The sequence below is a fragment of the Eulemur rufifrons genome, chromosome 19 (genome assembly GCF_041146395.1).
Source record: "Eulemur rufifrons isolate Redbay chromosome 19, OSU_ERuf_1, whole genome shotgun sequence".
NCBI classification, from domain to species: domain Eukaryota; kingdom Metazoa; phylum Chordata; class Mammalia; order Primates; family Lemuridae; genus Eulemur; species Eulemur rufifrons.
The window spans coordinates 40885107-40897408 of record NC_091001.1 but is presented as its reverse complement, the minus strand read 5'-3'; the positions used below and the strand labels follow the sequence as shown (position 1 = coordinate 40897408).

At 45.3% G+C, this 12302-nt stretch overlaps 1 protein-coding gene across 1 annotated transcript in view; it reads right to left on the bottom strand.

Moving 5' to 3' along the window:
- AFF3 (ALF transcription elongation factor 3) overlaps positions 1-12302 on the bottom strand; it is a 545753-nt gene that overhangs the window by 498286 nt on the left and 35165 nt on the right. The window contains exons 3-4 of the mRNA XM_069493856.1: positions 10830-11015; positions 10044-10714 (exon numbers count right to left, since the gene is read on the bottom strand). Coding sequence (XP_069349957.1) covers positions 10044-10714; positions 10830-11015 — 857 coding nt within the window. The remainder of the gene's footprint in view (positions 1-10043; positions 10715-10829; positions 11016-12302) is intronic.

Genomic DNA, 12302 nt, shown 5'->3' with positions numbered 1-12302 from the left:
ATAACAAAAGGCAAATGTGACCATTTTGCTCCTCTGCATAAAACCCTCAACAGCTGGCCATCACCTACTGGAAAATGTTCAAGCCCCTTAAAAAGCCACACGAAGCCCTCCAAGCACCAGTCCCTGCTCACTCCCCAGCCTCCTCTCCTGCTACTTCCTACCTGAATGCCACATACCTACAACCTACTTGCACTGGTCATCGGTATTGCTTTCAACTTGCCAATTTTTACGTCTGTGCCTTTGCTTACGTTATTATCCCTGCCATATCCCCTCTGCTCTCAGCCTGGCTAACTCCTGTTCATCCTTTAAGACTCAAATCAGATGTCACGTTCTCCAGGAAATCTTCCCTAAAACTCTAGGCTGGGTAGGATACCCTTTTGTTAAAATCTACTCCACAAGATTTTAGCCAGGCAAAAGCTCTACTGAGACTACTTGAAATAATCTGTTTCAGGCTAAACTATAAACATATTGAGGGCTAAAAATGGGGTCTATCCACGTCTGTTTGGCTCAGTAAGTGGTTGCTCATCTCAACCCAGAAATCCATAAATCCTGAGGAAGAAAGTTACAAAGAGCAGCTTAAAGCCCTCTATACTATACACATACTGCATTACATTATTGTATATAATATTTTAGGGCTCTAAAATATTACTTTTGTCCTACTGAGGGATAAAGAAGAGAAATTAATTTATGTAACTAATTATCTACCTGAATATTAGAAACCAAAATGCCATACTTCCTTTCAGACTATAAATATTTAATTACCATACTTGGAACCTGTTAACTCGGTCTGGGAGTTTTGATTCAAAGTGGGAGTGGAGTGGGGTAAGAGTTACTAGGTAGTAGGTAAAATTCACCAGTTTTCCCACTGAAGACTTTTCTCAAGTACTCTGCTCATACTAAAAGATGAAAAACTCTACCTATTAAAAAAATTAAAGGAAGTCACCTACAAGGATTAGTTCTCAAAAGAAGCTGTATTATGCTCTAGAGAAGGAATTATCTTCAATGAAAGGAACACAAATAAGAAAGTCTTTGTGGCACCAGCTGAGCTGTCCTCTCCTCCATGTGGACACACTTCTGAGAAGGATTCTGCAGGCCCTGCATGCGACTCCATCCTGGGCTCCAAAATATCCACAGCAGATGATCAGTGGTGCTTGGGTCACGCATGGAATTTACTTGCATCTCACCATTACCTGAGCCCAGACAATGCAGGCTAGGCCAAAGGCTTCATCCACACACAGCTAGAATCACACAGCTAAAGCCACAACTAGTGTACCATGGTAAAATATTAACCCATTTGATTTTATATTAAAACAGTGAAGGCTACTGCCCATGGATGTTAGTTGGAGTATTGTGGTCAATTGTGCCATATTTCATGAAATCATCAGTCCTATATGCAAATATTTTTCTAATGACATAGGATTGGAAATTAAACATGGAAACTGCAGCTAAATTTGACCATCTAATGGACTCAGGATACTCTGGTACTGGCTCAGAGAGAAGATGGCTGGCCAAGATGCTGTGGAAGGTCCCAGACTGATAGGTCTGAGACCTACCATTGGTACCACTTGGAGTCCGAGTTATGATTCTTCCTAGGATGCTAGAAAAGCTGCAATTTGCAGCTATGGCCATGGGGTAGTGTAGTAATTCTGCAAATGCCTGCCCCCACGCCTTCCCTCCCAAAGAGATCGTAGCTAGGAGAGAATGGAGACATATGGTCTGAATCCTGGGCATCCACAGGACTTATTGAGAGATTCTCCACAAATCCAAAAGTGATTATAAGACTATACAGTTACTCTCGGCATTCACTCCTGCTGCAGCAGACAGACCCAGCCTTCGAAGGACTGACAAGAACTGAAAAGCTATCAAAAGTGATTAGCGTATTTATTACAAATTGTGTTTACTTAGGTTTTTATGTTTACTTCCCACTATATCACCACTAGAATACAATTAACCACCCCCTCACTCATCAGAATTATATTAGAAAGATTCACAAAAATAAATGCTGTAACCTTTAGGCTTTATGAAACTGTAATATTATTACAAAAAAGCCTCCCCAAAATAAGGAGAAGAAAATGCAGTATTTTGAAAGAGGTTTTTTTCAAAGAAATTTTTTATACATTCAGTCCTTGCAACTCAAAGTTTGGACCAACAGTATTATCTGACAGCTGGTTAGAAGTGTAGGCTCATGGCCCCAACCTGGCCCTACAGAGTGTATATTTTAACAAGGTCTCTAGGTTATGTGGATGCACATTAAAGTCTGAGAAGCATTCCCTGGATGAGAGTGAAGCATCCTGACCTATGCTCTCACAACAGCTTTCTACACCCTGGGTCTTTTCTTCCTCTGGAAGTATTCTATAGAAAAACAAATATATTTTGAAATTTTAGAACAAAAACATATTATTTCTTAGAACTGGTGATGATCCACTACAGTAAAGCCTTTTTGCATCTAAACTGCCAGGCAACTAATTAACATTTCAACGAACATTGACAGAAAATTTGTTCTGTCGCTTCATAACTCAGGTAAACAGTACAGGTATGACAAGAAAAATTTAACAAAGACCAACAGACTCACATTACAGTCCTCTAGGGGATTTCTGAAAACTAATTTCCTGTCCATAAGAAAAGAAAAAGTAAAATTATTTTCAGCATCAAGTTAAGCACATAACTCTAAACTGAGTTGCTATGTTAGAGTGGTCTCCAAATTACAGTCATTTTTGTTTACCTCCACTAACGATGAGCCTCCTGGGAAGAAATTATGTGAAGAAGTTTAAGTACCCGCTATGCCTTTCTCCACATGTGAGTGGAGAAATTGCAGAGGGGAAAATACACAGCTGAATACAATTAATGACTTCTACACTCTGATTCCTGCGATGGGAAAGATTCCTGAGATGGGAAAGATCATAGAATTTTGAAGCTGAAAGGAATCCCAGAGGTAACCTATTGCTGCTGGTAGGCTTATCCAGGGAATGTCTTTCTACAAAGTCAGGTCATTGTGACCCTTTGGGACAGCCCACATCGTATCACTGTTAAGTGCTCTCACACCCACTGACCTTACTCCTGCCTTTGAGCAAACCAGAACAACTCTGTTCTCACTTCCCAACTAAACACTTTCAAATACTTGAGGCTCCTATCAAGTTCCCAGGTGTTAGTTTCCTTAGATTAAACCCATTTAGTTTCTTGGATTGTATGGTATCCTCTCAGCCTGGAATAACTGTGTATTTTGTTTCTAGTGATTATAATTAGCCTGACACAATTTAATGAGACCCACAGTGCCAAATGAAGTCATTCGACGTAATGGTTGGTAATGCAATACATTGTCAGGGAAAGATCAAAGATTATGTAATGGTTAATATGTCTACAAATGTTAGAAGTACAACCATAAATTAAGGGCATGTTTGTCTGTTGGATTATGATGCATAACTAAGAAAAACTACCAACCTCTACTCAAAAACGTCCCTGGGTCCCATTGCCAGGGACAGAGCTCTGCACCATGTGAACTGCTGAACCTGACCCAATGTGGCCTTTCTGTATCCTTCTTTGTTTATGAAAAAGAGACATTTTTAAGGAAGCAAAGGGTACAGAAGAACTACATTTGGCATTCACAGAGCAACTGACACTTTTATTACTTAACATCACAACCTTATGAGGTAGGCCAGTATAAGTGCTGTCATTTTATAAGTGATTAAACCAAGACTGAGAATAGGAAATGAGAAAAATTGTGAGCTGCCCAGGGCCAAACAGAAAGCAAGATTGGAGCCAGCTGAATTCAGAAACCTCAGTCAAATTCCCAAACAAAAGGGAACAGCCAATACTGAAAATAAGTTTTATGGATTCCACTTTGAAACAAAACAAAAAAAATTATGTTACCATTAAATGATATTAAAATCATCTTTCATAGCCTTGATTTTGCCTCCAAGGCTTTATTCCCAAAAGAAAGAAAATTTAAACAGGCAAATCTATGCTAGTTTTAAAATCCCATTTACACACAAAAAATCTTGCAATCTAAATTCAGAGATTTTTTCTTAATTTTACTATTATCTTAATCTGTATTAAGCCAAAGGGCCTCATTCAAGTTGCTAATCTAAACTGTCATTGATTAGACCCATTCTGGTTCACAAGGACATTCTCCCAAAATAGATTCTTAACATTTTATAACCCTCCTACATTTTCACTAAACAGAATCTGGAACACAGGAAGGAATCCTTTCCCCACACACAATATTCATCTTCATCGTCATCAAAAGACATTTCGTTAAAATTCATCGGCACATCCAACACGCATCCTCCCTAGTACCCTCCCCCTGTTATCCTCGAGGCCCCCAGCCCAGCTAGAGTCCGCAACCTCTGCACCCCAACTAACCAGTCTCCCCACCTGCTTTCTCCCACACCAGGCAGCGCGTGGATGCTCCTCAACAGCAGATGCAGCACTCTGCTGCTTCCCATGGACGCCGTCCTGCCTCCTCCACGCTGGCCGGCCCCAGCCCTGGAAGCCACTCTTCTGGGAAACATTTTCAGCCCTGCGCCCGCTGAGGCTTTCGGCCAATGAGAGCTGCTGCTGCAGCAAACCATGGGGTCACTTTTGGCCAAGGAGAGTGAGAGCAGCCCACCACAGCTGCTCTCAACCAATGGGGTCCAGGACACCTGGGGCTCAGGACACGTGCACTCTCCTTCCACCCTTTCTCTGTGTTCAGGTGAGCTGCTTTGACCCGCCCAGGGGTAGGGAGCCTGCAGCCTTGGGGCCACAGGTGGCCTTCTGGATCGCTGAGTGCGGCCTTTTGACTGAATCCAAATTTTACAGAACAAATCCTTGCCAAGCCTCCAGACACTTGAGGGTCAAGATCAGGGCTCTGTGGCGTTTTCTAACACTACGAAGGACCTGGGAAGTCTGACCCAGGAGGACTGGAGGAAGCCCCTGGCGTGGGCATGTCCACTGGCAGCTGCTGTGAAGAGAACCAAGAGCGTCTGTCGGCGGCCGCTCCTTGTGAGCAGCATCCTTGTGGAGACCGAGACGTTAGTGGCTCTGCCTTCCGGAGGAGTGCCGTCCACACCTGCCCTGCGTTAGTTAACAACTTTATCTTCACCAAACAAGCCCCATGCTTTATTCCTTCTGTATTTCGAGTCACAGTCTTCCCTCCACGTGGTTTTCCTCTCTTTTATTTACTCCTTCTGAAATCCTGTACTTCTCCAGGACTCCCCCAATTTCAAATGCCACTCCCCCATGAATAGCTTACTCTCTCAACAGGATGCCCCCCTCAACAGGCAGTGTCAGCTTTGTATTGAAGGTATTTATGGGTATGGTTTATTCTCCTGTAAGTTCCCAACAGACACGCTCTCTCTTTCCATCCCCTACAGTAGGGTTTTTTAAATGGCAGGTTCAACCCATGGATGGGAAATTTTTAAAAAAGAGAATAGAAAATATCAAAGGGCATCCTACATAGTAAGAGTAAGTGTTATCTCAGGCAATCTTGTTTCAGTTCTGTGTATGCATGTGCATACATTAATATTAATATTAAATGTATTTGTGGCTGTGGGTCATGATTATGAAAGCCACTGTTCTACAGTACCTATCCTATAGTAATGCCTAATACTCTGAATGCTTATTGAACAAATTGATGAATATGAGATGATCCATGTATTATAAGTTCAAAGGCTCCAATATAAAGTATAATGTCTATTTGAAGGAAACTGTATGGATTCTGGTTTATATGAAGCTATGGGGAGACAGGTCAGTAATAGGGAAGATCTGAATATTTACTATTGTATATCGATAGACTTTCTCCCCAATAATTAAAATGTGTTTGTATTTAAGGAAGATTAAATATAAATTTGATTCAGTTCATTTTGGAAAAAAACTTTTCTCACTCACTGAAACTACCTCATGATTACAAAGTTCTACATCTTTAAAATATGTAGTATAGGTAATTCCACCATGATTCATAAAAGGATCTTTCAGAGACACCATGAAAGCCTTTGTTCAAGTTCTTTCTTTGCTCAAGATGCCTCTACGTCCTCTCAATACCCTACCCCCGCCCCCTTCTGTAAAAATCCCATTCATCTTCCAAGACTTAGTTCAAAGGCCACCTTTTTCATGGAAGCCTTTTTTTTTAACTCAATTTTTTCTCTGTCCCTCCTCCACCACCCACCCTAGTCCCAAATGTGGTCTCTTTTCTGAATCATCAGTGTTAAAAAAAAACTTCCTTTTTCATCTGTGTACTTGTCTCAGTTCCCTTACTAGACAATAGTACGCACAACCCAGTCTTTACTCATCTTTGCATCCCCCACAGCAACCAGCACAAGGCCTTATACTTAAGAGATGATCAATAAATACTTGTTAAGTGAATAAATGAAAGCAACAGTTAGGCTGTTAAAAGGGATGGTCATTATTTTAAAGGCCCTGAGGAATGGCTTAGTATGTCTAGCAGCTAATCAAAAAGTGGTGGACCACAGGGGGAGGGGGCAGCTGAGCAGAGGCACTGCTCCTCTGCACATCTGCCCCTTTATTATAAACCTACTGAATCTCCAGTTCTTCCAGAGGCTACAGAAGCTACAGAGCTGGGGACTAAAGAGCATCTTCATTCATCTCATTCCAAGTTTTCCAGTCTTGCTTCATACCAGGAATGGGAAGTGGCATTAGAGTTGGAAATTAGGGCCACCCTTTCAACTTTATGGTATGGCTAAAAAGAAAAATTGAAAAGCCATCGGAATAATTCAGGCTCAAAAGACCCACCCTGATAAACAACTATGGATGTTTCTGCGTAGGGGGAAGGGTGTGCAAGGCAGAGGAGGTGGTTCTTGAATTATCAATTGATGGTCTATATTGATTACATTCAACAGTACTGAACTTTTCATATGACTTATACAGTCATTTGAGGACACTTTCTGTGACTGCTAGAATAAACTAGCTCAGGTCCAAAGCCACAGTCACAACTAATAAACAACAATTTGTTTTACTAGAAAACAATGTCCACCAATTAGAAAAAGGTATTAGGGATTAAAATAAGGTTCTCTCTTGCCAGTAATCTGTACCTACTCCTTCCCCCTCCAAAGACACACATTCTTCTATGATGAATTAAAGAAGTTTTCAATGGTCTTTATTTAAAATGTATCTCTCTTTTATAAGTGAATTCATAATTAACATGCATAATTTCTAAATCATGGTATTTTGTTTTCAAATTTTTAATTTTGAATCAATACCGTTTAGGGCTCTCTTTCTTTAATATTTTGACAGAACTTTAACTTCCAGTCCATCAAGGTTTTGCTTGGTAATTAATTTCAGAGCTGTCCTCACAAACTGAGAGATATCTAGAAAATGCACTGGATTTGAAGTCAGAAAACTGGGCTTTGAAGCTAATTTGTGGTTCAAATATAGCTGTTCTATTTCTAGATGTGTGACCGTGGGCAGGTTACCTGATTTCCCCAATCCTCAATTACCCCATCTGTAAAATGGGACTAATAATAGTACTTGCTTTGTAAGGCTGTTGTGAAGATTAAGTGAGGTGAAATATGTAATATACCTAGAAGAGTGTCTGGTAAATAGTGTTTGGTAAAGTTAGTTTTAAAAAGTCTGCTGTCATTTGTTTTACGGTCTCAGTATAGTCATTTAACAGTTCAAAGCTTCTATTTCCTCATCTATAAAATGGGACTACTACTACCACTTACCACTTCCAGGATTGTTAGGAGATTCATATATGCAAACACTAGATATGAAAATGTTAGTCACACACTAAGTACTCAAATATTAGTTATTTTGGATCACCTGTCAGCTTAAAAATAAACCACAAGCTTAAAAATTTAAGTACACCATAAAATGAGTTAGAAAATACCATCTAAAAATTCACCTGTAACTGAGAAAATGTCTGACCATGTTAGAAATGCATACTCAAGGAGTTTGGTTTGTTTTTAACTTACCAGAAACATATAAGCTTTTGTAAAATGTAAATTCTAAATCTGCAAAACAAGAAACATTCCCTCAGTCAAGCCAAACTGCCCTACTATATTGTAATAGAGAAAGCCTCCATGCTTTCATTTGCCAAAAATTGACGTGTTGGTTAAAATCTGATTGCATGTACAGCAACTTTTTAAAAAATGCTTAATGTTTTGCTTTAAAAATAATAAATGTACTGTAGCTACTATAAATTTCAAGTCAATTCAACACACATTTTATTCTGTGACAATGTTCCAAGTAACTCAGCTGGGAACTAAGGATGCAAGGGGAAATAGAGCTGAGGCCCTACACTAGAAGAGCACACAAATTAGGGTTGGTAATCTCAAAATATTACTTATAAAAGTCAGGAGGGGGTTCAATTTGAGTCAGCAAGCAAATAAACAGCATAAAAATATGCCGAAACAGTTCTTCCCTCCTACTGAAAAACTGCCTTTCAAAACCCAAAGTCATTTTTGCTTTTAAAACTATAGTTGCTATCTGAAATCTATTGAATTTGTGCCAGAAACCAACATTTCTAAATGTAAGCCTATAAAATAACAGGTATCTGTAAATGAAAGGCTGAAATAACCACAGACGCAGCAACACAGTAATTAGCAACTTTTATAGAGTAATAACATGTTTCATATTTTTTCTACACTGGCTCTTTGAAGTTTCCAGTGTAATATGTAAAAGTTTTATTACATTAGGGCCCATCGTTGTGTGTTTTATAGGCACCAGCATTATGCAGAGCAAGCTGTACTTACTCATCATGGGATCTTTTATAAGAAACTGTTCGATAATGCGCTAGATTTCTCCAGTTTATTCTGTTACACCTGTCTATAGGAAAATAAAAGTCACTGGAAACCTAAATCATGGAAAATATACACCGATCCACATATCATCTATATGAGCCATAAATCATAAAGCAGTTTAGCTTTAAAATTGTGCATTGCATATTCATGTGCACACCACTTGCAGTTTTAGACACATGTGAACTCTTTACTGAATTAAAGCAAGAAAAAAAAAAAGCCCAGTTCTACAATAAGCGATTACCAGAGGCAGAACAGAGTGCAGTTAATATGCTCGTTCCAGCAGATGTTCATCCCCGTAAATATTAAACATAACACAAGTTCCTCCAGGAATATGCAGGCAGTAATTTTACCACCTGAATAGTGCTGGTTGGAAACATTTAAAAGATAATGGGGTGGGGGCAGGCGGCAGAGAAAGAAGGGGTATTAAGAGAGATGTTAAAGCAGCCAATGGGATTTTCAAGACACCCGCAACTGGAATTAAACTGCTTCCAGCGGCGATTTACCTACAGCAGCTCCTCAATGTGAGATCCCTGAGAAACTAAACCCGGAGTGCTCCCAGGCTGCGAGCTGCGAGCGTGGCATAAAGGGATACACGGGGCGCCGTGGTGGGGTGGGGTGGGGTGGGGAGGAGGAGTACAACTGTGGTGAGGTGCGAAGAAAGGGCCCAGAGGAATTGTGAACCTCGAGGAAACGAGTCTCTCCGGGCCAAGGCCTCTGGAATTCCCGCACGGAGAAACACTCGCCTTCTGCCCTGGGTGTTCACTTTTCCATCTCGGGTGGGAGTGGGTGGGAGAGGCAGAAAGGATGCAGCCTCCGAGACCGGGCGCAGGCAGGGAGGAGGCTGGAGCATCCTCTAGGGGCACTTAGCCAGCAGCACCAACTCCAGGGGGTCGCTGGTGTGAACCAGAGGTTCTCGGAGAGAGAGGGAGGAGGCGCAACCGGAGGCAAAGGAAGTGACAGGGGCCGGGGGCCGACGGATGGCTCCCCAGGCATTAGTGACATGGTCTTAAAATCGCTTCTTTTTCTCTCCAAGGCTGCGCTCTGCCCCTGGCTACCTAGATCCCCATCCCCTGGGCTGGGGCGGGCCGCCGCGAGGAAGGGAACAGGAGAGGGGGCAAATAGACGGGAAGACGGCCGTGCATCCCCCCGGGGAAGGCAGGAAAGAACCGCCGAGGCGGGCGCCCGGACCCACCCCACCCCCACGGCGGCCGGCCGCCCGGAACCCCCGGCCCAGGTGAGGGCGCGCGGGCCGCCGCGGCCGCCCCTCGCCGCTCCCGCCTGCCCAAAGCGGCCGGCACCGAGACTCACCACAGCGACTCGAGGTCCCATTCCTGGAGCAGGGCTAAGTCGAAGCTGTCCATGGTGGAAGGTGTCAGCGCCGCCGCTGCCGCTGCCGCCGCCGCCGAGCCTCTGGCCGCCCGCGCGCTGCAAGGAAAGGCGCCGCTCAAGGTGCATTCCGGCCGCGCCGGAGCGGCCGCCGCCCGCCCGCCGCCCGCCCGCCGCCCGCCCCCGGGTCGGGGCTCCCAGCGCCCCCCGCCCCCGACTCCGGGCCGGCCCGGCGGACGGCAGCGGCCCGGCGCACTCACCCGCTCGCCGGCTCGCGCGCAGGCACACTCACGAGAGAGCGGCGAGCTCGCCGCGCCGCCGCCGCCCCCCCGCCCCCCCGCCCCCGGCCCTGCGCCCGCCCCCGGCCCTGCGCCCGCCCCTCCTCCCCTCCCTCGCGGCGGCCCGGCCCGCTGCAGCCGCCGCCGCGGTGCTCTGCGCCCGCCCGCCTCTTTCTCCTCCGGGAGGCGCGTGTGCGCGGGCGAGGCCGAGGCGCGCGCGCACCGTGAGCCCCGCGCCGCGCCCGCCCCGCGCGCCCCTGCTCTCCCCGCGTCGCTCCTCGGGGTCCCGCGGCGCTCGCAGGCCGCGCCGCCCCTTTCCTCCGACCCTTGCGGCCCGACTGGCCTCGGGCAACCGGGGGGGTGTCTGGAGCGGTCCTGCGAGAGGAAGAGAATGGCAAGGCGGCGGCGCTGAGTGCGGGGGGGTGGAGGGGATGCTGAGCCGTGCCCGGCCTGCCGCATCCCTCTGCCGCTCGCCCTCGCCCGGCCCCACCCGGTCCTTCCCGGGCTGCACGCACTTCTTTTGCAGCCCAGGATTCATTTGACCCTGCTCGGCGGTCCCGCGGGCTGTGTGCACGATGCAGACCTGGGGTGGGCGCTGGGCAATTCGCTGGCCGCCACAGGCGCGGTGAGAGTTAAGCGTGCAGCCCGCGGCAGCGCCGTAAACAAATCCTTCAAGCTATCTGGAGTCAGTAAGTTAAGTGAAATAAAGGGGAAGCGCGGAGGAAACCTCTTCTCAGCTGCAGTTTGGCCTACAGTGGGGGTCCCACCCGTCTTCCAGCTGGCCGGTCCCTGAAAACCAACCTCCTTTCTTTTTCTTACAGGGAAGGGGGACAGATGAGGCCTCAAACTTCCAGCCCCATCTCCTGTCTGGAGAGGGGTTAGATTATCAACTAGAAGGATGATAGAGTTATTGTGGCTCCTAAAAAACCAAGTACTTGTTATTATTACTTCCCTGATTTGCTTGCTTTTCTCCCTCACTTACTTTTATAGACATGCTAAGAAGCGCATGTCTGCATCGGCCGTAGCTCTGTTTCTCCACAGCTGCCCTAGAACCGGGAACGCTTCCACGGCCCCTTGACTCTCCTGACCTCTCTTGGCTAGAGCTCTGGGAGCCTCACTCAAGATTCTCCAGAATTCCTGGAGAGAGCAGCACAGAGCAATGCAGCTATGCCTCACCACTTTCTCCAAACCCCGTATTCCTTGCCTGAAGGGAGGCCTTTCCATTGCTCTCCCCTTTGTTTCTTTTCTGGACAAGAATAAACCGCTGACTGGGTCTGCCAGAAATTTAGACCTCCTCTGATAGAAGTCACAAGATCCCTCCAGGGTCAAACCTAGGAGTCACCCTCCTCACCTCTGAATGAGGATTAACAAACTAAGTTCTGAACACAGAAGACCAAAAGGCCAGTGAGAATTGTTTCTCATTTGAGATTGTATTGCAAAATGCTCTTCCCCACCCTCTTCTTCCCCACTCTGAAGTAGCCCTTCCTTCGTTAGCATCCTTAACTAATGTGCAAAATGGAAAACGGCTAAATTAAGGCAGAGTCCGCATCAGCATAGTCTGAGAAAATGGAATTGTTACTTTACAAGCCGACAGCCCAACCTTACTAACCCCCGTTAATAGCTGAAGGCAGTAACGAGGTTATGAAAGAACAGAGAGAATATGAATATAGGGGAAAATGCAGGTGGGAGGGGCTGGCTTCCCAAACCCCAATCTACAGTGTATTTGGAGAGAAGGAAAAAAAAAAAAAAAAAAAAAAAAACCTGTCTTCCTGATATCTCCTTAGCATAAGCCGCGTTGGAAATGTTTGCTTTGGCAAAAGTGAGACCGCGACACTGAAACAGCATTCCCAGGAACAAAGGCTGGGGGTGGAGAGTGGAGGGTGGAGGAGAGAGCAAGAAGAACATCCCCTCTCTGGAAGAACAGCAAGTTCCGAGGCCTGAACAAGAAATGTGTCCCGTTCCT